This window comes from Lynx canadensis, chromosome B3 (genome assembly GCF_007474595.2).
Source record: "Lynx canadensis isolate LIC74 chromosome B3, mLynCan4.pri.v2, whole genome shotgun sequence".
Lineage (NCBI taxonomy): Eukaryota > Metazoa > Chordata > Mammalia > Carnivora > Felidae > Lynx > Lynx canadensis.
Genome location: NC_044308.2, coordinates 137409483 through 137435720, shown reverse-complemented (window position 1 = coordinate 137435720; position 26238 = coordinate 137409483). Strand labels below are relative to the sequence as shown.

The 26238-nt window shown below is 55.8% G+C and overlaps 1 protein-coding gene across 8 annotated transcripts in view; it reads left to right on the top strand.

The window, feature by feature from the left end:
- Positions 1-26238, top strand: part of SYNE3 (spectrin repeat containing nuclear envelope family member 3) — a 103525-nt gene that overhangs the window by 38685 nt on the left and 38602 nt on the right. For 7 of the 8 annotated variants that reach the window (XM_030319896.2, XM_030319902.2, XM_030319900.1 and 4 more), the window contains exons 3-8: positions 4153-4325; positions 5345-5654; positions 12879-13040; positions 14738-15085; positions 18754-18890; positions 20015-20189. In XM_030319896.2, the coding sequence (XP_030175756.1) occupies positions 4153-4325; positions 5345-5654; positions 12879-13040; positions 14738-15085; positions 18754-18890; positions 20015-20189 (1305 nt within the window). The remainder of the gene's footprint in view (positions 1-4152; positions 4326-5344; positions 5655-12878; positions 13041-14737; positions 15086-18753; positions 18891-20014; positions 20190-26238) is intronic. The other variant, XM_032593456.1, reaches the window with a different exon arrangement.

The window sequence follows — 26238 nt, the reverse complement described above, 5'->3', positions numbered from 1 at the left end:
GGACGTGGCCTCCGGACACAGCCGTTGCTCAAGCCCCGTTTCGAAGGCTTGCGCGTCACTAAGGCTCGGTGCCGACGCCACCCACTGCCCACCAAGCCCTGAATTTCCCCACGTCCCTCACTGGAGCTCCAGTAGCTACTCCGTGGTGTCGGTGGCTCTGTTAGTCATTTGTGCTCTTCTCTGCAGACCCCAGCACGGCCTGCAAGCGCTAGGTTCTCCTGGACCCCGTGCCCGACACAGTACCCAGCATAGTATCCAGAATAGTATCTAGCATAGTACCCAGCTCAGCTCAGTACCCCATCCAGGACCAAGCATAGTACCCAGCACAGTGCCCAACCCGGTACCCAGCACAGTACTGCACATGGTACCCAGCATAGTACCCAGAATAGTATCTAGCATAGTACCCAGCTCGGCTCAGTACCCCACCCACTACCAAGCATAGTACCCATCACAGTGCCCAACCCGGTACCCAGCACAGTACTGCACATGGTACCCAGCATAGTACCCAGAATAGTATCTAGCATAGTACCCAGCTCAGCTCAGTACCCCACCCACTACCAAGCATAGTATCCAGCAGTGCCCAACTGAGTACCCAGCACAGCACTGCAATAGTACCCATCACAGTGCCCAATTCAGTACCCAGCACAGCACTGCACACAGTACCCAGTGCAGTGCTCACCCCAGTACCCCACCCACTACCAAGCATAGTACCCATCACAGTGCCCAACCTGGTACCCAGCACAGCACTGCACACAGTACCCAGTGCAGTGCTCAGCTCAGTACCCCACCCAGTACCAAGCATAGTACCCAGCAGTGCCCAACTCGGTACCCAGCACAGCACTGCACACAGTACCCAGTGCAGTGCTCAGCCCAGTGCCCCATCTAGTACCAAGCACAGTACCCAGCGCAGTGCCTCCCTGGTCTTGGCTGCACTGATGGAAAGCCCTGACCAACCCCCTCCCTCCGGCTTTCCTGATCTATCTTTTCTTTCCTCCCCAAAGTTTTCCCTCCATCCACCCCCCACCTGACTGTTGCCCTCATTGGCTCCTTCCAGTCAGAATAGTTTTGTACCCCGTCCCAGCTGGCTCGTCCCTCCTGCCAAGCACTCCTGGATCCTGCTGGTGATCAGCTCTAAAGGAACCTCACGCCAGCCGAAGAGCGTAGTCATGACTGCGGCAAAGAAAGGTGGAAACTACTTCTGGAAAGCTGGATTTGCCAGCGTAGCCACGGCCTCTGGCCTCCTGGCCCCCCGGCCGCCAGCAAACATCCCATTGGTTGATATTTCGGTCTGGGGGCAGATGTTTCTGCTTTGGGCCAGGTAGGGCTTGGTGTTCTGCCTGCCTTTGGGGCTGGCCGGCTTTTCCGTCTCTGGCAGGAAAGCAGCAGACTCACTCCCCTGCGAAGGGCAGGGAGCTGGGCGTCTGCCGAGTCTCCCCCGTCCGGCCTGCCCGTCTCCGAGCAGGAGTCAGGGGAGCAAGAGTCCAGAGGCCTAGAGGAGGTCACACGATCAGGAAACGAGGCTTTGGGAAAGGGGCCGTTGTCCTCATGGGGACTTTCCAGGCCCAGCTGGCTCCCTCGGGGTGTGGCAGAGAGAACGAATGCAGCTTCTTCCCCAAAGCCGTTGGCTCCCTAGATTCTGGATTCTGACTGAGCCTCCTCTGGACAGCAGGCAGAAAGGAGGCCTCTCTGGCTGCTGCACAGAACAGCCCTGCAAAGCTCAAGGTTTCCGTGGGTTCCCAGCGCCCTTGTCCGTTAACTGCGATTTCCGCGGCGTGCGTCTTGCTAGCTTGGAGGGTGGGTCTGCGGTCTGTTCCTCAGCGCTGGGTGTCAGAAATATCAGGTCCTTAAGCTGAATGTCGCGGGATGGCAAGAAATTCCTCCCCAGCCGCCCTGTGGGGCTCCCGCTCCTGAGTGGTGTGAAATGTTCCATGCGGCGGGTGGGTGATCTCGCGCAGCCCAGAGCATCCCGCAGTGGCCCTCGGACCTTTGGTCCACACTAATTGCCATAGTACCTTTGTCTTCTGCATCGCTGCCTGTGCTGAGCGGCACTTGGGGTCCCGGTCGGATTCTCGTCGCAGCCGTGACCCTGCGGGGTCCTGCTACATCCCTCCGCTCGGCCGGGCTCAAACAACAAACAAAACGGCTTTCCCCTTCTTGGGGTATCTCCCCGCTCTCCACTCTCATCTGCCCCCCACCCCCAAACACACACTCATAGACCGCAGAGAGCCTGTGTGGAAGGAGCTTGTTTAATGTCACTCTGATAACACAGGTAGGAGGGGACGTCCCTTTCTACCATCATCGTCGCCGTCATCGCTAACCAGTCTCACGTGAAGCAACAGAAAGGATTGACACCCTTGCTCACTCGCACATCTCGGAAAAGGATCTACACCTTTTACACCCCACCGTTTACGAAGTATGCTGACACATCGATGTTTTAACTAACTGTATTTTCAAAAATGAATGTTAGAACCCTATAGGGGTAGACAAAGCAGGCATTGTTATCACAATCTCAGGGTAAGAGAGGGAGGCCCAGAGTGATCAAGCAACCTGCCTGGGGTCGCACAGCTATCATTGAAGCAGCATTTCGCTCCCCCCTCCCCGACCCCTGCGCCATCCACAGAGAAGGGTCAGAGACGGCCGGCCCACTGGGACTTCATTCAGGGAAGGCTGGCTGCCAGCCTCCCAGGGAGACAGGCTGGGGAATAGAGCTTGAACTTCAGGCAAATGTGCTGTCAGTAAAGAGGGCTCAAAGGTATGAAAAGACGGTACTGAGAGCGAACACTGTTAGTGTTGGGCCAGGCGGTGTGCCCAGGGCTCTCTCGGCTTCGCGGAACGTTCCTGGAACCCTGGGTGGTGTAACTGCCCTCTTCCCCCATTTCATAGGCCTCGCGAATCGAAGTACTGTGACAAAGGTCAAGCAGGTAGGAGGGAATGGCTCTGGAATTGGAATCCAATTGTACTTTTCCTACAGAGACCACGCTTGAGTTGCCAAAGAACTAAATAACGGCAGGGTAATAAGGACAAGAGCTGATGTTAATCAGAAATATGCTACTTGCTAGACGTTGTATATTCGTGTTGGTCCTCCCAGAGCCTGAAGCCAAGATGAGACTAAACGCACGAGATGTTTGATAGGGAAACTTCCATGAGAGAACAGGTTGGGAGCCCAGGAAGGCTGGGAGGGGTGAGGTCAGCCCGACGCAGGTCTGACCCCCAATCCAGGAGATCAGGGAGTGTCTAAGACCGCGGTGTGGCTCTGTGGGAGTCTGGCAAGGCCGTGGGGCCTCCTGGACCAGTCACCCATCCGAAGAGCCCGATGCCACAGGGGAACAGGCCTGCCTTCCTCTTCCTGCTTGGTCACTGGTGGGAGCAGCTGAGGGAGCAAGGCCTCGGTGCGAACTGCAAATTCAGAGAGAATTCCGGAGCCTCGGCTGGGGCCCTGGGTCAAGCCCACTCCCTGCAGGAGACCTGAGAGGCAGATTCTCACAGCCCCACACGCCGCGACGTGCACCTTGCGTTTTCTCATTTATTTTTAAAAAAATGTTTACATTTATTTACTTATTATTGAGAGAAAAAGGGAGAGCACAAGCAGGGGAGGGGCAGAGAGAGAGAGAGAGAGGGAGAGACAGAATCTGAAGCGGACTCCAGGCTCTGAGCTGTCAGCACAGAGCCCGACACGGGGCTTGAACTCACAAACCCAGCGAGATCACGACCTGAGCCAAAGTCGGCCGCTTCACCGACTGAGCCACCCAGGCGCCCCTACGTTGCATTTTCTCACTTAATACTGAAAAAAATCTGGGAGCTCGGTACTACGAATAACCCCATTTTACAAACGAGAAAACCGAGGCCAGGGAGATGGCGAGACGCGTGTGAGTTCACACAGCCGGAAGCGGCCCAGTGGGAAAGGGAAGGGACTTACGCCAGCAGACGGCTCCACGGTTCTGTGCTCCCCTCGTCAGTGCCTTGCTTCCGACCTCAGGGCCTTTAGCTGGCCACCCACGGTCACAGGAGAAAGCTGCAAGGGCCACCGTTCGAACCCCAGCCCCTCTGGCCTCAAAGTCCCGGCTCTTTCCATCATGCCACCGTTCACGCCAAGGCTCTGCCTGCTCGTGGCTTTGTCTAACCCCTGGAAACCGGCCTTTGTGTCCACGACAGAAAATATGCCAGCTGGAGCCGGAGGGGCGCGTGAAGGTGGACGTCGTGCTGCGGGCGGCGGAGGGCCTCCTGGCGTGTTGCCGTGACGGCCAGAAGCCCGAGATCCTGGCCCAGCTGAAGGACATCAAAGCCCAGTGGGAGGAGACGGTCACCTACATGACCCACTGTCACAGGTAAGGCGGCTGGGGACCCCGCCGGGCCTTCGCAGCCTCTGTTGACCCTCCTCGTCCAGCACCGCGCTGTCCTGGGGCCTCTACCCCGGGGACATTTCTCCGGTCCTGGAATTGCTGGGAACAGGATGTTCTCTTGGGATGTGCGCCAGCCCTGCCTGCCTCTTTCTAATTATAATCGAGCTTAATGATGATAATGGCAGTGGGAGTCCATCAGGTTTTGCCAACACTAAATTCTTAGTAGACTCGCCATGTGTTCGTCCCCCAGCAGAATGGCGGAGTGGCCCTGTTGCCTGGCTGGCGACGTAGCCTAGACCCTGTGCTGCCCCCGAGAGCCAGGGAGGGATGGGGGGTTAGGCAGACCTGCTTGGGAAAGTTACTTGAGCTCTCTGAGCCCCAGGCTCCTCATCTGGACAACGGGTATAATCAAGCGTTCGATGAAGGCTGTCAGGAAGACAGAAGAGGAGAAGCAGATGTCAAGAGCGAGGCACAGTAGGGCCCTCAGGGACCAGCAGCTGCCAGGACCCCCTCCATCGCTCTGAAGCCAGAAGGTTGAGTGGCTGGGGCGACTTTGCACTGTGCTTTCCGCTTTTCAAACCCTCTCACTTGGAATTGCAAAGTCGTTTGACGTGGGCTGGAGAGATGGGGCCGTCTCCGTGTTACGGACGGGGAAACCGAGGCAGGCGAGGAGGCAGGGTTATGCAGCAAGCTCATGGCGCCTCTGGAACCCACACGTAGGCCCCCCCAGCCTTCTGCCCCACCGAACAGCCACAAGCCCCCCAGGCACTATTGCACTGTGTCGATTATTAGACACACTCCCACCACACTGAGGTAGGGCCCCGAACCTGGAGGGTCGTCAAGCTGCCCAGGTGACCCTGAGGCCCAGAGAGAGTGTCATTTCATTGCACTCCTGCCCACGGCCCCCCCCCCCACCCCCCCCACGAGTACTGGGGAGGGGGCGGCTGCCCGGCCCTGGGGCCAGGTGGGCGGGTCGTTCACGGCCCCCTGCTCTCTGTCCACAGCCGCATCGAGTGGGTGTGGCTGCACTGGAGCGAGTACCTGCTGGCTCGAGATGAGTTCTACCGCTGGTTCCAGAAGATGATGGTGGTCCTGGAGCTGCCCGTGGGGCTGCAGCTGGGCCTGAAGGAGAAGCAGTGGCAGCTGAGCCACGCCCGGGTCCTGCTGCACAACGTGGGCAACCAGGCCGTGCTCCTCGACCGGCTGCTGGAGGAGGCGGCCTCCCTGTTCAACAGGATCGGGGACCCCAGTGTGGACGAAGATGCCCAGAAGAGGATGAAGGCCGAGTACGCCGCGGTGAAGGCCAAAGCCCAGGTGCGTGAGGTGGGGGGGGCTCTGTCTTCACCTGTGCGTCCATTAGCCGCCTCTGTCTCCCCGTGCATCCATTATCCACCACTGTCTACCCATGAAGCACGCGAGAGGCCCCTGGCTCCACACTCTGAGAGGCGATTAGTCTTTCCTTTGTTTTGTTTTGGGTTTTGCCCCAGAGCCCGCGCTGAAACCCGAACTTCTTTCGTGGATTGTGCGTAGGGGGAGATTTTTAACCGGTCCTCTGAGTTATCAAGTTCAATTATTAGTATCTTGCAAAGGAATTCTAATCGGGTTTTTATGACACTCACCGTTCTGTTCCGCATCGTGTAAAATTTGCCCACCTTCCGGGTATGGGTTATATCTGTAATCATTCCGAGTGTACGTATTTTACAGTCTCCATCAGATGGTTCGAGTAGCTGAAGTTTCGGAGCCTGACGCTGCAATTTATCGGGTCTCCTGTCGTGGTGGAGCCTTAGGGCCTTTGCGGTTCTGGGCTGTGAGCTCGTGCTAAGCAGGACTTTATCTGCAGACCCCCGTGGCTGGGGCCTGACGCTCAGAGTGGCTGGCGTTTCCCTCAGCCAGGCTCCCCCGGGAATTCACCTTCGTGGTTCCTATGCTTACATCAGTGTGTTCTTGACTGGGGGATTCCTGCGTCTGAACTTGAACCCCAAGCCAAAATTATGCGAGAGGCCCCTGGCTCCACACTCTGAAAGGCGATTAGTCTTTCATTTGTTTTGTTTTGGGTTTTGCCCCAGAGCCCACGCTGAAACCCGAACTTCTTTCCTGGGTTGTGCGTAGGGGGAGATTTTTCTAGTTCATCCTTTGACGGTGGGGGACGCAGCCCCTTGAGGGTTCTGCCTTTTTGCTTCTGGGCCCAAAGCCTTACTTCCTCCTCCAACCGGAGCCTTAAACCCAGGAAAACCTCAAGCACACAAGTGAGCTTAGCAACCTGTAACATCTTTGCGTGTCGTCCACGTGACGTCACTTACCTCGGTGTGTGCATGTAAACAACGCATGTTAAATTTTATGCAGCCGTTTTGGCCGTCTATCGTGGAAGGGTGCCCAGGCTTTCTAGTCTGCCGTGTTGCTGGCTCCTTCGTGATTACAGTTTAAGGGCAACAGACCTGTAATGGACAGAGATCTGAGAACGCACTAGCAAGAACAGGACTCTGGTCCTTGAATGCTTGGGAAGGGGCCTGGGTTCAAGCCAGGCTCTGCCAGCTTTCCAGCTGTGTGGCCTCAGGGCAGCTCGCCCTACCTGCTGGCAGTTCACAAGGGAGTTCTTTGAAAACTGGCACCTGGTTTCCCCACATAAAGGACACCTCGGCCCCCAATAGCAGTGAGAACCAATAGCAACTACAATGGAGCTTTGAGCAGGTGCTCAAAGCTGTTTATTGAATGAATGAGAGCCCTGCCCTTCAGCTTGGAGGCTCACAAGTCCCGAGCCCCGTCCCCCTTCCCACCCAGGGAAGCGGCGGAAGGTTCTGGGGCAGCTGTGCAGGGGCCAGAATGGACAGGCAAGGCGGGTGTGGACTTTGGCTCTCACATACGCAGCCAGCTGGCCCTCACCAAGTCCCGAGTGGCAAGGGCAGGCTTAACAGCGATTCTTTCTCCAGGTCGGCCCCTGGGGCCGGGCAGAGAAGGTGTCTGCCCCCGTGGCCTCATTGTGACTTCACAGGAAACAGGTGCACCTGTCAATCAGCAGAGAGCCTTCCGAGAAATGTGCGGAGGACGGGAAATGGAAAGTAGTTTGGCCCGTGTGTGTGTGTGTGTGTGTGTGTGTATACATGTGTACACGTGTGTGTGGAGGGGGCGTGCCAGGGGCACCGGGTGAGCACCAGTCCTGGCCCACGTGTGCAAACGATCACCTCAGAGATTCTCACAGTCGCTGCTAGGGGACCCTCCCCTCGCTGCGTCCAAAAAATCATAGACATCACAATTCTTGTTGACGACTGCTGTCTTTTCCAAGTCTCTTCATGTCTTTGACCTCATTTGGTCCCCCCAGCCTTCTCGTGTGGTGGAGAGCGAAGGTTTCGAACTGGGCCCGTTTTGCGGACCTAAAAAAAAAAAACCCGTGTAAGTGGCAGATGCCATTGTCCCGCGAGAGAGACCCAGAAGTTCTAGGCGACTCGCAAGGTGGGGTCTTCCCTCAGTGGTGCCTCAGGTCCTGTCCCCTGTGCCCGTCAGGGAGGAGCCCGGACCGCCCGAGCTGCTGTGGGTCCGGCTGAGAAAGTGGAAGGCAGCAGTGAGTGGGCAGTGTGGAGACCCTGGAGGCGGGAGCACATTGCTTCCAGAGGTTTCTAGGAGGCAGCGACCAGCTCGCAGGGCAGGAGAGCGGGGGATCCAGAGTGTAAGGACGGCGTGAGTGCATTTTGCTGGGGAGAAGAGCCACAGCTTCCTTCAGATTCTAGAAGGGACCTTGACCTTCAGAAGACTGAGGAGCTACTGAGAAAATCTAACTTTGGCGTTGCCCTTAACGAGATTTAACTGCCAACCCCACGGTCCTCATTAGTAAAATGGGGTAGAGCCCCAGACCCCAAGCCCCGGGTCACAGCCCCTCCTGCCAGCCCTAGACCACAAGAGAATGCTCGAACTCCATCCTAAGCAGGGTAGGGAACTCTGTATGTCCGCTGGGGCCCCCGAAGATTCTCCGCGGCCCAGATGCCTCCTAGTCACCTGCCTCGGACATTTGATGAAGGCCTCACCTTGTGCGAAAGGCTCTCTCAAGGCAGATAAGATGGCCATTCCGAAGCAGGCAGCTGAAATCCCCCAGCCCAGGGACAGGACTGGGGCCATGTAAGAATCCCCAGGCGTCCAGGCCTGTCTCAGGGTGGCTCTCTGTGGTGTTGCCTTAGTCCGCTCGGGCTGCCGTAACCCAACACCATAGACTGGGAGGCTTAAACAACAGAAATTTATTTCTCACAGTTTTGTAGGCTGGGAAGTCTACAAGGTATTGGCAGAGTCGATTCCTGGTGAGGGGCCTTTTCTTGCTTTGTAGATGGCTGCCTTCTTCTTCTGCTTCTTCTTTTTTGATGTTTATTTTTAAGAGAGAGAGAGAGCACAAGTGAGGGAGGGGCAGAGAGAGGGAGACGCAGAATCCGAAGCAGGCTCCGGGCTCCGAGCTGTCAGCACAGAGCCCGACGCGGGGCTCGAACTCACGAACTGTGAGACCACGACCTGAGCTGAAGTCGGACCCCTAACCGACTGAGCCCTCCAGGCACCCCTAGATGGCTGCCTTCTTGCTCTCATGGCGGAAAGATGGGGACAGGGGACAGTAGGCTCTCTTCTGTCTCTTCCTATAAGGGCACTGACCCCATCATGGGGACCCCACCCTCATGACCTCTCGTGATCCCGGTCACCTCTCAAAGGCCCCACCTCCAAATACCATCACGTTAGGGGTTAGGACCTGACCCTATGGATTTAGGGGACACAGCTCAGTCCGTTGCAGACCTTGTGTGTATGAATACCTTGACTTTCACCAACGAGAGAGCCCGTTTCAACATTTCTCAAGCTAGTCAACGGGCCATTGTGTTCACCTCTGAGAATCCACTTTTGACTTCCGATATGTTAACTAGCAAAGCCTCTGGTGTGGAGGGGCACGGGAGCCCAGGAGCGCCGTGGGGGCCACCTCTGGACCCGTGGCCTCTGTGACCACCCGCGGCAGGGAGATCCGGGGACTAGATCAGCGGGCCAAGCCCGGGAGTGGGGGGGACAATAGGGCTGTGTCAGCCCCAGACACTGAGAGTCAAGAATAGAGCAGTCTGGCCGCCAGTGGGGTCCTGTTGGTGTACTATGAGTGTTTTTAATCCACCAGGTACGTTTTCTGAAGGGCCAGGCACACAGCAGCCGCCTCCTCCCCCTCCCTGCCTCCCCTGGGCGCCTCTCAAAGGAGGCGGGTGCGTCTGGCATCTGGGCCATGAATCAAACCGGCCGGCGCAGGCTTGCGGAGACATCAGTCCTCGCCGCCCTTGTTAATTGGTGGGGTTTGGACGTTCCCGACAACCCTGCCCGCCGCAGATGGTTTCGTTGTTTGGTCTGATGGGGGCAGGTGGAGGACCCCCCCCCCCCGCCCCCCGCCATCCGTCACCCCTGTCATTCTGCGACGCGGCCGGCCGGCAGCGGCTGAATTGTGCGCTGTGATCGCTACGCCTGGCACGGGGCTCGTCTGGACGCCTGCCCTGCCGGGCCACGCTGCTCTCCGAGGGCCTGCTCACGATCACGGAGGCTTTTATTTACTCTGGGCTTCCCGAGTGCTGGCACCTCATCGCTCACACACGGGGCCGCCGGCCAGCGCGTTCCGGGGGAGCCTTTGCTGCGCGACGACATCTATCACCGGCAGCGTCGACCAGGGGCCCGGCGCTTATTCTCTGCTTGTTATTCCTGACCCACTTCGTTTCATAAATGAGCCTTTCCCGGGGACGGCGGAGGCTCTGGGAGGGTTTGGACGGATGCAGACAGCCCCGCGGGAAGGGGGGCCGGCGCGGGAGTCACGAAGGAGGTGGCGGTGGCCTCCGTCTCTTGGTCCGTGCTTGGAATTCGGACCCCGCGGGGCACTGCTGTCGCTGCTCTCCGGGCCACGCTCCCCTGAGTGGGAGGTTCCCAGCTCTGCGCTGAAGGACTCGGTCCCGTGCCTCGGTTTCCCCATCTCCAAAGCGGGGATGTCTTCTCCTCCCTGCCACGGCTGTTGCAAATTTAAACGAATTAATCCGTGTTTTCAGGTTTGGTGAGGACTTTCTCAAAGGGCAGGGGAGGCATGTACGAAGAGCGGGGAAGTTTTCTGAACCCGAGCGTCTGTCCGTGCTTCCCTTTGGAGCACTTTTGACCAGGTTTTGTAGTAGAGGGCCAGCGAACTCCTGGACACAGCCTGTTCCCCGGCTGAGAGCGGAGGCCAGCTACTGATGGCCCGTGGGCCAAATCGAGCCCATCTCCTGATTTTGCGTGGCCCGGGAGCCAGAAATGGTTTCTGCCCGCTTAAATGGCAGGAAATAAAACGCAGAATCTTCCAGGACATGGAAAAATGCTATGAAATTCACATTTCAGTGCCCATAGTTCAGTTTCACTGGAACACAGGCCTGTTCTACGTGGTTGTGTGTGGCAGCCTGTGGCACAACGGAAGGAACGCATCACCGGCTGCAACAGAAGCCACATGGTGGCTAACGTCGAAAACGTCTACTCTCCACCGCCAGCCAACCCCTGGATTAGAGCAGTGGTTTCGGAGTTGGGCACCTGCCATTTAACTCTTGTCCAGAAGGCCCTTCAAGAGCTACGTGACCTCCCAGCCTCGGCTTGGACATCCGTGTAGCGGGAGGGCTTGGCATCGTGGTGACGGTTAAGTGTGAGATAGCTTGTCACGCTCCCGGCACGTTGGCAGGTGCTTGGTAAATGGAGGCCCTCCCTTTCCCTCTTCTTGACCCTCCTTGAAAACTTCCCTCCAGCGGCCACACTCAGTGTTGAATCTTCCTGCCATTTGGGAAGCACTCATTCACAGAGCCTGGGGGGGGACGTCAGCAAGGGGCCGCCTGGTGTGTAGGGAGCTCTTGACTCTCCCAGCGGATGGGGAGGCATGGACAATGCCAGAAGGGAACCACAGGACAAAGGGAAGGCTGCTAAGTCAGCCTGGGGCAGCGGGCCAAGTCAGAGAGGCTGTGGGGCCCGGAGGTCAGCGTGGCCGGGCAGAACTGCTCCCTTGCCCACTCGAGCTGCCCAGTGCGGGTCACGTGAGTTCTGACTCATTTGACTCCACTGCGCCATAGTGAGGTGGGGTTGTTATTAACCACACGTACAGAGAGACGCGGGCACGTAGCAGGCCAGGGTTCAAGTCACGGGCAAACCCTCCAAACCCAGGGTGTTGACTGCAAGGCCACAGCCACATCGCGGGGTCCTGCCCTTGACCAGAATGCTGCAGCACTTGGATCCGGGCCTGCGGGCAGCGGGGAGCCATGGAGGGCTTGAGAGAAATGGTGTTGCGATCAGGGGCGTGTTTGAGAAACGGTTCCTGGGCACACAGGTCTGATAGAAGGGGCATTTATTTCTCAGATGACAGCCCCGCTCGGGACGCCATCTTGCCCCTGTGTGGCGAGGACTAGAGTAGGGTTGTCTGAAAACCGAGGTGACTGCAGCCCATGCCGCCAGCAGCGCCGGACCCGTGAGGAAGGGGGGACGGCCTCCTGTGTATTTGCACGCGCTGCACACACCGCCGGCGTGGGGCACGGATGCCGTTGGCCCGGTCTGGCCTTCTGGGTTTGAATTTGGTCCTTCCCTACCCAGGTGAGCTTGGGCAAGTGCTTTCTGAGGCGCCTCTCTGTGCCTCCGTTTCCCCATGTGTCAAACGGGGATAATAACGGTGCCACCTGATTGGGTGGTCAGGAGAGCACAGTGAGATGACAATGTACGGAAAGTTCCTCGGGTGCTCCCGGCACCTTGGTGAGTGCTCCAATGATAGCGTTGTGTAGCAGGAGTTGTTAAATGTTCCTGTCATGTTTATTTATCGTTGAGAGGGACGGAATGTGAGCGGGGGAGGGGCAGGGAGAGAGAGAGAGACACAGACAGACAGACAGAATCTGAAGCAGGCTGTAGGCTCTGAGCTGTCAGCACGGAGCCCGATGCAGGGCTCGAACTCACGAACCATGATATATGACCTGAGCCAAAGTTGGATGCTTAACCGACCGAGCCCCCAGGTGCCCCTGTTCCTGTCATTTTTTTTTAAAGTTTATTTATTTATTTTGAGAGAGAGAGAGAGAGAGAGAGAGAGAGAGAGTATGCAAGCAAGGGGTGGGGCAGAGAGAGAGAGAGAGAATCCTATGTTGTCAGTGCAGAGCCCGATGCGGGGCTCGATCTCACAAACCGTGAGGTCATGACATGAACCGATATCAAGAGTTGGACGCTTAACCAACTGAGCCACCCAGATGCCCCTAAATACCCCTGTCTTGAGTCCCATTCCCCGGACACGGCAGGAAAGAAAGCCAGCTGTAGAGTTGGTGGGCCCAGTGTGGACATGCTCTGACCAAGAGTCTCTTGGGTTACCGCTAATAAGGTGGAGAAGAGCCACTGGGATGTCTTTATCTTCGGCAAAAGGGCAGACGGTCGGCTGTATCTCACACCCCCTAAACACACACATACGCACACACACGCACACACACGCGCGCACACACACACGTAGGCCTTGAAGGCCAAGGGCAGCCTGGGCTGGGGACCTGCATAGGTGGTGACCGTCCTCCCCTCCCACAGGACAGAGTGGGCCTGCTGGAGCAGGTGACCCGGGAGCACGAGCATTTCCAGGCAGGCGTGGACGAGTTCCAGCTGTGGCTGAAGGCGGTGGTGGAGAAGGTGAGCAGCTGCCTGGGGCGGAACTGCAAACTGACCACCGAGGGCCGTCTCTGCGCGCTGCAGGTAAACTTGACCGCGTCTCTACCAGAGGGGTCCCCTGAGGAAATGCTCAGCTACTGGGCTTCTGTGTTGTTTATTTACTGGGATGTGCTGGGGGCCCCAGGGGATACAAGAGCCCCGGCACGCAGAGCGCACACGAGGAGACGTGTGGAATCTAGCGCAGTAGGTGTGGGGCCTCGGCTGCTTTACAGAAACCTCCGAGCCAGCGGGGCATTTGGAAACCCAAGGTCACAGCAGCGTGGTCTAGACCAGTGGGTCTCAAATGGGGGACACTTGGCAACGTCTGGAAACATTTTTTGGTCGTTACCACGGAGGGCGGAAATGCTATTGGCATGTAGCGGGTGGAGGCCAGATCCGATGCTATTATGCACCTTGTGACGGGCAGGACAGTCCCCCCAACGGACCTGTCCGACCGCAGGTGTCGGTCGTGCCGCGGGTAAGGAGCCCTGGTGTAGGCATCAGGCCTGCAGTGGAGACAGGCTTGGTCCACTCCGGCCTTCCTGAATGGCTGTGACCTTGAATGAGCTTCTGACTTCCTCCATAAAGGGACTGTTAGAGTATGTGCAGTAATTCGGGGACTACTTTATAAATTTTGCCACAGATCTACAGCACCTGTACCATTTATTTAATATTTGTATGTAAGTTGACTCTTGTTTAAAAGCCAGTGAATAACGACATCCCACCCCCAAAATCTTATGTGAGTAGTGTGAGAATGTTCGTCAGAACTTTATTTGTAATAGTCCCAAACTGAAAACACCTCAGATCTTAATCAGCAGAGTGTTGGATTCACATATTGTGGCACCGGAGAGAGATATCGACGATATAGATATAGATTAGCTATAAATCACATGTCCATGTCTGTATCTATATATAAAGGAATACTACTCACAACAAAGAAGGATGAAGTGCTAAGACCTACGACAGCATGGAAGAATCCAAAAAACGACGTGGAAAGAAGCCAGTTTCAAAAGATAATATATCCAATGCTTTCAGATACATGGAGTTCTAGAATCTTTTGGGATGTTAGAAATGCTCTATATTTTGGTAACAATGTGCACTACGTGGGTGTGCATATTTCTCAAAACTCTTTGAATAGTAGTGCTTAAGATCTATGTATCTTACTCCATGCAATTGCGCTGCGACAAAAAAGGAAAATATTTGGAAGGCACTTGCAAATAAAATAGACTTGCAGGTGCCTACATAAATTTTTTAAATGGAAGACTAATGAATATTTGTATGAAAGGAAAAGTTCTGTCATTGTCGTGAATGGAAAACCACTGCTCACTCGGCATTCGTAGATAACCCTACAAATAAATATAACGAAACCCAACGGGGTCGTTAGGTTCTATTTGTCTCCATACTCCCTCCAGCTGAAGGCTCCCAGCCCGAGGCTGCCTCTGTCTTTGTTACGAGGGAAGATCAACAAACGTCACAGAGGGTGAAAGGCAGAAACACCCAACCCAGATTTTCTCCTCGACTTAATCAAGTGGCCGTAAAAGTCGCGGGAAGGGAATTACGTCCTCCTGTGGCAAGTCAGTGCGATTAAGGCGGACAGTCCACCCCTTGGAAAGGCGCGTCTGGCTCTCATCTAGGAGTTCGTGTTTAGCGTGACATGCCAGGGGCTCTGGAAAATGCAGCATGTGATGTCTTTTTCCCCTTGTACGTTTCCCCATCCGTCCACCCCCCCCCACCCCCTTCAGGACATCGCTGGCGATTTCCCGCGGGGTAAGGAGTCTTTGAGGAGGCTGGAGGAGCAGGCTGCAGGCGTCATCCAGAACACCTCTCCTCTGGGCGCGGAGAAGATCACCGAGGAGCTGGAGGAGATGCAGAAAGTTCTGGACAAGCTGCGAGCCCTCTGGGAGGAGGAGGAGGAGCGGCTGCAGGGCCTGCTCAAGTCCATGGGAGCCTGTGAGCAGCAGAGGCGGCAGCTAGAGGCCGAGCTGGGAGAGTTCAGGAAGGACCTTCAGAGGCTGGCCGAGGAGGGTCTGGAGCCCGCGGCGAAGGCGGGGACCGAGGACGAGCTGGTGGCCCGCTGGAGACTCTACTCGGTAAGTGGGGTTTGGCTAAGACAGGGACTGTCCAGGTGACATGTGTGCCTCGGAGCTCCTTTGCAGGGGAAGAGAGTCATGCTAAGCTTTAGCCACGTTTACTCTGGGCCTTCTAGATCTTTGATCTAAGTTCCCTGGGTGTAGTACACAAGTTGGGTGTTTGTACCCATCTTCCAGATGAGGAAACCGAGGTCTGGAGAGGTTTCCCTTACCCTCAACATCCCCAGGACCACTCGAGGAGTCTGTGGGTAAATAAGACCAGAGGTGGCTTGCCTTTCGGTCTGCCATTCCCTTGCCCCGTGGTGGGATGCGGGGTGGACTGCTTGAGCCCAGAGCAGGGAGAGTTAGGTCAGAGGGAAGGTTCTTCGCGTAGAGACGATGGGGTTCTAGGGAGACCAAGACAACGGTGCCCATCCTGGGAGGGCGGGGCGGGTTCCAACCCAGACACAGCGTCCGACCAGAGCACGGTCGCCTTCCTCCCACGCATGTGCACACCCGGGAGGTCTGACTTACGGACAGAGAGGTTTTTTTCCAACAAGGGTCAACATCCTCCCTCACGCCTATCTTCACGTACTAGCTCAGCGGGTTAGCTCCACGTCAGTGCCATCAGGGAAAATGTTTTCAAAGAAAAGCTACCCGGATCCCACCTCCGCTCTGCATTGTTGTTCTGTTTTTCTCTCTTCCTTCCGATGCTTGCCCAAATGCAAACCTATTTTTTGTGTGGGTAGAAAGAAAGCAGTTACCCTTTAGGGCTCATTGAGCCTCGTAGTAGACGAGGTTCCACTGCGGTGATCAACTTAGCGCAAAGAGAACTACTTCCTGTTTCGGACTGTCCGCCTCGGCTCAGGAGGAGCTGGCGTGCGCAGCGGCCAAGGGCAGGGGGACGTTGGGGTCAGACTGCCTGGGTCCAGATCCTGCTCTCTCTTCTTGCTAACTGGGCGGCCTTGGGAGAAGTACTTTAACCTCAGTTATACACGGACAGGGACGAACCGGTGAAAACTCAAAAAGTGCTTAGCACAGCACCTGCCAAAGTCGATGCTCGGAAAGTACCGGCTTTTACCACAAGATAAGGGATAAGGGTCACAAAGTGCAAACTCGGGAGCCAAGGCCCGGAAGGCCCTGCCACCGTTCCACCGCGACAGCTACTTGTCTGTGCCCAGCTGGGTTTCAGGAAGTCTTTCCTGAGGCCGAGGCGACCGCATCCCTGCGGAGGCTCTCTGCCCGCCCCGATGCCAGTGGCCCCTCAATTATGATCAAGCCATGACTCACCGAAATCGGTGAAAGAGAAGCTTGGCATTTATCACTGAAGACTTTGGTTCTTAAATGAGCATTCGCACAGTGGCTGTTTGCACTTATGATGTGGTTTATAGCAAGGAGCAGACACCTCGCCTCCTCCAGCCCAGCCCTCGGAGTGGCTGGGTGCCCTGGGATGAGGCCAGGTCCGTGGCCGCCGGGCAGCCCGACCTGCTTTGGCTGGGAGCCCCCGTGGCCCAGCAGAGCAGGGGAAAGGTAGAGCACAGCCTTTCTCTCTTGCACCAAAAAGGAAATTTGGACTCTTCCCTCTTTTGAGAAACAGGCAAAGTTCGAAGAAGCGGGTGATGTCAGGACCGCGGTTGAAAGCGCGACTTATAAAGAAAGCATCTGTGAGAGATGCGTTCGTCTTTCAAACCGACATAGTGGGGTTGTACTTACCCAGCCTGCGATGTGCCGAGTGCTGTATAACCCTATGCGGGGGGAGGGGGGGGCAGGCACTGCCACAATCCCCTTTAATATATGGGGAAACTGAGGCAACTAAGGAGTTTAAGTCTTGCCTGTGGTGATGCACCCTACAGGTGGAGGCAGGGGTCTGAACTTAGCCCCAGACAGTCTGACTCAACATGACATGCCTCTAACTGCCAGCTCAGACTCCCGGTTTTAGGAAATTAGCATAAAGAGAGTCAAGGACCAGGAATGAGGACATCGGGGCTCAGTCTGGCCGTGACCACCTCCTGATCTCTCTGCCGACAGTCCCAAGACCCTTCCACACGGAGAACTGGGGGCCGGGGGTGATTTGTGACATCTTTACGCGGACCAGGCCGGGACCGTTCGTGCACTTCAGGGAGACTTTCGGCAGCCGAGGTTGAACTCAGAGCGGTTCTGTGGCTAAAGCAGAGTCCATCAGAGTGGCCTCACAGAGCGCCCCCCTCGGACATCCCAGCGATCCAGAAACTAAAGACGCCTCCATCATAGGTGCAGAAATGGCACGGCTGGACTGGAAGGGGCCCCTCTGATTCCATAAGGAGGCAGCTGTGTCCAGAGAGGGGCAGTCCTTAGCCGGGCCAGCACAGTGGGCCAGCAGCCTTCCCGCCGCGGTCCCCAGATGGTCCCTCCTTGGTCCCTGGATATTCCAGTGACCCGCACAGCCCCACATTGACGCGTGACCTCTCTGTGGTCCGCACGGGCCTTTCTCTTGAGGCAGCCCGTGATCCTGGTCCTCACCGCAGACCCCTGCCCTGCCTGGGCTGAGGGCCTGCCTGTCTGTAGGCTGGCCAGCCTTCCCGGGTGCTCTGGTGTGGAGTTTCTTTGTGAATGGTTTGGAAGGAGCCGGTTCACACGCACCGATCGTGTCCTCATCTTCTATGAAACCCTGTACAGTTTTCATCACATTTCCCTAATAATTGAATGTGGACAAGGATAGTTTTGAGACTGAATAAGACCGTCCGGGCAGATTCCACCTTCTGTTGCCTCTAGAGTGTGCCAGCCTGCCACTGACCGCTGCTTGCGACCCCTCTATCGGAGCTTGCTCTCCAGCTCCAAACTGGTGACAGTTCACCTGTGGTCCCTCCATCACCGAGCGTGGCTGGAGCTGCCTCTAGTCCCTGTGAATGGGGGTCTGGACCAAGGCACGAGGTTGCACGTGGGGCAGCTGGGGAGGGGCTCGGCGAGGGGGGGGGTGGCCCCATCTTACCAATGAGGGAACAGCCCGAGGTCGCACGGCTCAATAGGGGTCGAGGGGGGTTTCCGGCTCAGCCCGTGTCATGCCAAAGCCAGAGCACTTTCTGCTGCCCCGTCTCGCCTCCTAGTGAGCGTGGCACCTGGCGAGAGTCCAGGCCAGGGTCAAACTCCGCACTTCCCAGGGCAGCAGGAAGGGGCCGTGTCTGGTGTCAGTCCCGTGGTTTGGGAGTGCTCAGCACAAAGCATCTTTAGATCACTGTTCCCTCTGGTGCTGAAGAGTCACGTGAAGAGCCAGAGGGCCCAGCTCCCTGTCGGGTCCGCCGTTTACTTGCTCTGTAACCATCGGAAACTCCCAGGTGGCGTTTCCTTGTGTAGAAAATGGGGACGTGGCGGATGCCTTCCTAGGCTCTTCACCCTGCTTCGATGAATGGGACGGCCAGAGCACTCAGCACGGAGTTGGTGTTCCCGAGACACGAGTTACTTGTATTATTAGGTGGAGGCACTCACGGCACCACTGGGAGGCCAGTGATCGTAGAGAAGAGCCGGCTCAGCGAGAGCAAATGCTGAGTTCGAGGCAGGAAGCCGGAAGCAGGAGAGCGGGCTCCGAGCTCCCAGGGACCCCAGTCCCTGCCCTTGGTGACAGTTTTCTCCCAGGCTAGCCCACTCCCACCGGCCATGCCCACGCCCCGTCACCGAACCTCCCGCGCCCCTCTGGTTTCCTCCCTGTGCCGCAGGCGACGCGGGCGGCCCTGGCCGCGGAGGAGCCCCGGGCGACCCGGCTGCAGGCCCAGCTGAAGGAGCTCATCGTCTACCCCCATGACCTGCAGCCGCTCTCCGACAGCGTGGTCGCTGCTCTCCAGGAGTACCAGAGGTACCCGGGCAGGCTGGGGGCGGCGGGACTCGGGCATGCCTCGAACCTGACGCTCACGGGGCCTTCCAGCCTCATCTAAAGCCATTTCTGGGAGGTGCGCTTGCTTCCTCTTGCGACCTGCTAACTCTTGCGCCCCTCCACGACTGGCATTTGGTTCCCAGAAGGAGGGCTGGACTTGGCTGGGTTAAGTCTCTGGGCAGCTTAGCCCTGGGGAGGGGTCCACAAGTAACGGCCCAAAGGGAGGACTTTGCAACGGTCACCCCCCCCACCCCCCCCCCCCCCCCCCCCCCCCGCCCAGCCTGCACGTGGTGCTGTGACAGCATCTTCAGACCGGCCTCTACCTCCCCCTTGGGCTCTGGGCTCAGGCAGAGCAGGGGGCTCCAGTTTCCTGGCCGAGCCCAGAACAGTGGGTCAGGTCTCCACCCCACGTGTAGGGTTGCAGTCTGTAGCTACCGTGGCTGCGTGGTTGTCCCACTGCCGGGGGGCCCGCTGTCCCCGCCTCCGGAGCACCTCTTGTCCCTCTGCCTCACCCAGGGGTTCCTTCAGACCGAACTCAGGGGCCTCCTCCCTTGCGATGTGTCTGTACATCAGAGCAGGGGCCCGGATCCCCTGGGGGGCACTCAGGTGGTGGCAGGGACCCAAATATCCCATGCACAGGGTGGCCAAGGGTGTTCCCTTCCCTCCAGCTCCTCTTGGTGAGGTTTTCCGTGCTGGCCATCTATGACCGGGTGCTGGACATCGTATCTGAAAGATTATTTCTAACAAATGATTTGGGCCTAGGACGATGGGTCTCTTACTCAGGAAGGGAGTTTGCTTTAGCTTCTGCACAGGTGCCTGGGGGTAGGCGGTTCCGGGCTAGGGGATCCGTGATTCCTCTTCAAGGCCTGAGGTTCTCCGGCCACGAAGCTGGGCCGCAAGTCTGTCTGGGCACTGGCTGGCGCCCGGTGGGCTTTGATCCAGAGGGAGAGACCTCCGAGGCCCCAGAGCCACTCCCGGCAGCCCGTGGGTGGGGGAGAGCCCACCGCGGGGACGGTGGGTGCTGGGCTCCCTGGGGGTCTCGGGAGAGGCCTCAGTTCTGGGCTGACCCCGCTCTCTCCTCTCTCGGCCTCTCCGTGGCTCCTCAGCATGAAGGGCAAGAGCGCCAGGCTGCGCAATGCCACAGGGGCGGAGCTGTGGCAGCGTTTCCAGAGGCCTCTACAGGACCTGCAGCTGTGGACGGCCCTGGCCCAGAGCCTCCTGGACATCACCGCCAGCCTGCCGGACCTGCCCTCCATTCACACCTTCCTGCCCCAGGTCGAGGTAACTGTGAGCCTGCCAGGAGGGCTGACCGGTGCAGGTGGGTGGGGAGGAGGCCAGCAGCCAGGCGTGATGCCGGAGCCGTTCTTCCAGGGAAAGGCGTGTCCCTGGATCCCCCAGGTATCTGGGTAAAGGTCATTGCACCCTGCCTGGCAAGTCTTAAGTTTGCACAGGAAATGTTACCGTCGTCCTCAGTTCCTGGGTAGAAGGCAAAGGCTGGTCCCTGGTGTCCCTCTAGGACTTGGTACTGACCCTCCCACAGCCCGTCCTTCAGGACCCTCCTGCCGACGGTCCCCGGGTGGAAGCAAGAGCCGTTCTGAGAGAGAGCATGTTAGGTCATTCCCTTTGCTGCGTGCGTATCAATTGGGACGCATGTGGCAGAAATTCTGACCAACGGTAGCTTCAAACCCAGAGACTCCCAGGTGGTCCCAGAGCTGGCTTGATGGCTCAACAAGCGTCTTCCAGGACCCAGGCTCTTTCTAGCTCTCAGCCACATGTCCCCTCATGGCCCCAAGATGGCTGTCACCACAGCAAGCCTGCATCTTCACACGGACAGCATCTTGTCGAACGGCAAGGGGGCAAAAAGGCTTTCTCCGTTCACCATTTCCAACAGGGAGGCAAACCCTCTTTCCCAGAAGCCCCAGCAGTCTCTCCTTACATCTCATTGGCCAGGCCAGGTCACATGACCACCCCTGACCCAATCACTGGCTGAAGGTGATGGGGTTGCCGGGATTGGTTTATACCAATCGTAGAGGTAACCCTGTGTTAAAGTGATCAAAGAAGACAATTTAGATGATACAAACAAACTTTATTTAAGATTTCATGAGGTGGACAGCCTCCTTTTGGAGAGCTGCAAAATGGGGCCGAAGGCAGGATGGTTTAATAGGATAAAGAATAAAGAGGGAAAAGACAAATAGAAAATATCTGATTGGCTGATGGTCAGCCTTGTTTGGGGTGAGAAGGCCCAGGGTTGGCTTGGTGTTTGGGCATCGTGGACTGGATATCCTGCGTTTCTGGCCAAGTGGAGCATTTACAGGGACTGGAAACTTAATCTAAGTTTCGCTTTGTTGCCTTGGCATCTAGGGGAGGAGCAGCCCCATCCCGAGCCTAGAAACTTATTTCAGCACCTGTAACTGGGCGCTTTGTCACCCAAACAGAAGTGCTGGCCGTTCGGTGATCAAGAAGGAGGAATGAGTGTTGGGTGAGCGGAGGGCGGTGTCTGTGGCAAATGCCGGTCAATATGGCAGCTCTGACTGGCCCGTGGACGCTGCCTTAGGGTTTCCTGGAGCTCTGAAGTCCATCAACTTTGGGGTCTAGGGATTCTAAGACACACAGAGTGGGAGGAGACACAAAGCGTATCAGATGTAAGCCTTATTTTACATTAACTTTCATTCTGGTTATAAAAGCCATGCCTCCATGGAGAACGTAAAGGTTTGTAAAGAAGGCAACAAAAAGTGCCCACGGTCCCCCAAGCCGTAGGAGCCCTGTTAACATGCTGAGGTACACGACATCATGCTTTCTATCTGACTTGGTATTTCTGGGGAGGCCCTTCAACCAGGACTGGCCTCTCCTCACCCTTGAACACACTGCTCAGCCACACACAAGGGTGCCTGAAGTTTGGAGTGTCTGCTCTTGGGATTTTCCACGTGGGGCTCACTCTGGAACAAGGGTTTGTTTTCTCTGTCCATATTTCTTCATTTGCAGGGCTTAGCCTTTCCTTCTGGGGTTCCTATGGGCCTCCTTCTCCCATGCTCTGAAAGATGACTGTCCATCTTTTTGAGGGACTTCTCAGGGCTCCCCAAAGTGAATCTTACATGTGTCGCAGAAATCTACTTTAGGTCCGACAATCCCAAATATACCCTTCATACCTGATGAAAACCCATCTAGCTGTTTCCATGCAATATTGTCACCAATAGACAAAAGATTTCACTAATTCTTTGCCATTTTTTGCGTATTTGGAATCATGTTATATAGCTGTGTATTCTGATATTTTCAGTTGGCACTTACAAGCTTCATTTAAAATGGTCCCCGGGGCAGGGGGGTTGCCTGGGTGGCGCAGTTGGTTAAGCGTCGGACTCTTGATCTCCACTCAGGTCCTGATCTCACAGTTTGTGAGCTCGAGCCCCGCATCGGGTTCTGAGCTGACAACATGGAGCCTGCTTGGGATTCTTCCTCTCCTTCTCTCTGCCCCTCCCCTGCTTGTGCGCTCTCTCTCTCTCAAAATAAATAAATAAACTTAATAAAAATAAATAAAATAAAATTTCGCTACATATGGAATAATGCCCTCTGAAAAAGACCTGAACTGTAGCAGAATAGCTGCTTCCATCCAATGGTAAAAGGGCTTCACTGAGATGCGTCGGAGAGGCAGAGATGCTGTTTGGCCAAAAAATCTCACCCCCGACGCAGCGACCCGCGGTGAGGAAGGAGCTCACAAATTTGGAGCTTCTCCTCGAGGAGTGAGGGGTTTGTGCCCCACATCAGGCACCTGACCCCTGGGACTTAAAAATAAAACCTCAAGGGGAAAAAAAAAAAACCCTAATGAAATGGAAATAAGTAATTTACCCGATAAAGAGTTGAAAGTAATGGTCCTAACGATGCTCACTGATCTTGGGAGAAGAAGGGATGAACACAGTAAGAACTTCCCAAAAAACCCCACGTAAACAATAAGAAAGTACCAAACAGAAGTCACAGAACTGAAGAATGCAGTGACTGCACTGAAAAATACACTGGCGGGTTCAGCAGCAGACTCGAATCCAAAGAAGGGGTCGGTGATCTGGAAGACAGGGCAGTGGAACTCACTCAGAGCAGCAAGAAGAAAAAAGAATTTGAAAAAATGCAAATAGCTTAAGGGACCTATGAGGCCACATCAAACCGAATAACATTTGCATTGTAGATGTCCCAGAAGGAGAAGAGAGGGGAAAGGGGGCAGAAAACTTATCTGAAGAAATAAAGGTTGAAAGCTTTCCTAAACTGGGGCAAGAGACAGACATCCAGGTCCAGAAAGCACAGAGATGCGTGTTCAACCAAGACGAACAAAAAGTGACCCATACCAAGATGCATTATAATTGAAATGTCAAAAGTTAAAAACAAAGATAGAATCTTAAAAGTAGTGTGAGAAAAACAATGTGTTCCATACAAGGGGACGCTCATAAGACTACAGGCAGGTTTTTCAGCAGAAACTTGGGACCGACAGTTTTCCAAAGAAAACATACAGGCGGCCAACAGCCACATGAAAAGATGTTAACGTCACTCATCAGCAGGGAGGTGCAAACCAAAACCACGATGAGCTATCCCCCCACACCTGGTAGAACGGCTAAAAGCAAATGGCAAGAAATAACGAGCGTTGGTGAGGATGTGGAGAAAAGGGAACCCTGGTGTACTGTTGGTGGGGATGTAAACTGGGGCAGCCACTGTGGAAAAACAGTATGGAGGTTCCTCGAAAAATTAAAAAGAGAACTGCCTTGTGATTCAGCGATTCTACTTCTGGGTGTTTGTCCAAAGAAAACAAAAACACTAATTTGAAAAGCTATATGTAAAGAGAGCCCCATGTTCATTGCATCGTTAGTTACAAAGCCAAGGTATGGAAACAACCTAAGTGTCCACTGAGGGGTGAACGGATGAAAGAATGTGTGATTATGTCTATGTCCTCTATGTGGAATCTAAAAAGCGAAAACCAAACCCGTAGATATAGAGAACAGAATGGAGGCCGCCAATGGGGAGGGGTGTCGGGGGTAGAGAAAATGGGTTAAAGGGGCTCAAAAGATACAAACTTGCAGTTATAGAATAAATAAGTCACGGGGATGTGATGTACAGCATGGCGACTACAGTCGATATGGTAGCCCCCCGTAAAAGTTGTCAGAAGAGTGAATCTTAAAAGTTCTCATTGTCAGAAGGAAAAAAGAAATTATAACTTTGTGTGGTGACGGTCGGCCCTAGATGTATCATGGTGATCATTTCGCAGTGTGTACAAATATCGAATCGTGTCGCGCATCTGAAACTGATATAACGTTAGGTGTCTGTTATGCTTCAGCTAAAAAAGTCTTAAGAAAAAAGATAAAATGTTGCCGAAAAGTCATCGCTTTAAATGGCTGCACGGTATTTCGCAATATTTTTTGTTCCGTTCGTGTGATATTTAGGTTGTTTCCAGTATTCCTGGTCATAACTTGTACATGGTGGATATCTATGTACACAGATTTTGGTCTGCGTTTCTATTATTTTCCTCCTCATTTTGCTGACGAGGGACCAGAGCCAGAGAGAAGTTAGGGTGTTTGTTCAAGGTCGGGCCACTCCAGAGGCGGGGCTGAGGCCAGAATGGCAGGCTCTAGACTCTCATCTTACGTTTCTTATTCCTGCCGTCACCCTGGGTCCTGGGAACAGGGTTGGCATTTACAATGTGGCAGTTTTATTATCATTTGACTGTTGAGGAAACCATGTCCCAGAGAGGGAAAGGCACTGGTTCAAGGCCACACAGCGACCAAGTGGCAGAGCTGGCTTTGACCCAGGTCTGGTTGATTCCACGGCGAGCGCTTTTCCCGCTAGATCAGATTGCATTTCCATCCCGTCCTTGCCACGGGGGGCAGAAAGCTAACCAGGACCTGTGCCAGGCGGGAGGGAGAGGTTCCGTCTTTCTAGAGTGTGACTCAGGACTCCCCGGGGCAGGAGTTTCGCGGATCAGTGGGTTGGAACAGGTGGGCAGGACTATGGCTTGTCCGTGCTCTGTGCTGGCTGGGATCACGTCTTGCGTTGCGCTCACGAGCCCTTCCCAGGCCGGATGGACTTCACGGGCCAGGCTCGAGCCGCCAGCCCTGTTTTTCTTGGCTCAGCTCCTGCGCCTAGCTAGCCTCAGCGTAGCCTATCAGACCTGCAAAGTTCCTCTAGGACTAAGGCATCAGGCCCCAAAGCTGGGCATGGCTGAGATGCTCATTTCCAAGGACGACTGTGACAAAGTTCCAAAACCAGATGGCTTAGCGCGATGGCGACTCACTCTCACACAGTTCTGGAGACGACAAGCGCCGAGTGAGGAGGGCCGCGCCGTCTCTGAAGGCTCTGGGGACCATCCTTCCCTGCCTCTTCTAGCTCCTGGTGTCGACTGACAGGTGTTGTTGTTCGCTGGCCTGTAGACCTGGCCCGGCGATCTCGGCGTTTGCCGTCACCTGGACAGCTTCTCCCCACGTGTCCTCACGTCGTCTTGCCTTGGTGCCTGTGGGTCGGGGTGCAGATTTCCCTTTTGAAGAAGCGCACCGGTCCTAACTGGATTGGGGCCCACCCTCATGACCTCATTCCAACTTGACCGTCTCCGCAAGGACCCTGTCTCCACATACAGTCACATTCTGGGGCAGTCGGGGCGGGGATGCTGTGACTTCACATCTTGTGGGGGGACGCAGTTCAGCCCGCAGCGGCTGGTTAGACGGTACCAGAGAGACAAGCCGTCTGTTACTGTGTGTTCCCTGCGGGCTGTGCGCCAGGCTACAGGCTGCATGGGCACCGCCCCCTTTCAGCCCTCACGCCGACCCCGGGAGTTGGGCGTGGCTCTGCCTGTTCTGCAGATGAGGAAACTGAGGCTCAGAACTACCCAAGGCCTCCGGATCGCAACTTCTGAGCCTGAACTCTTAACTGCTACACTATTGTGTCCAGACTTTCTGGAAAGGGAGTGAAGGGCACCCTCCCTAGCAAGGGGCTTGTCCTCTCACACCACCTGCCCCCATCGCGGGGGATGCCAGTTGGGCTGTGCCGGCCGTGTCTAGGCTGCCCTTCCTCCAGGGGCCCCCTCTGCTCTTCCGGGGCTCTGGCAACACGGCCTGCTCTGGGGAGGCTTCTCGGATTTCCCCAACTAGGGGCGTTCAGCTCCGCCTCCAACACCCAGAGGGCTCTGTCGTCGACACTTGAAGGGAGATGATCACTTTCGGCCTTGGATCGCAGGTACCTACCTGGGTTGGGGTCTTTGTCCCTTCCCAGCCCTGTGCCCAGCTCGGTGTCTCAGTAACATCACCAGGGATAAAGCGGAAGGACTCTGGCCAGCCGAACACAATTCCCTTGGCCTCCGGGACCCGGG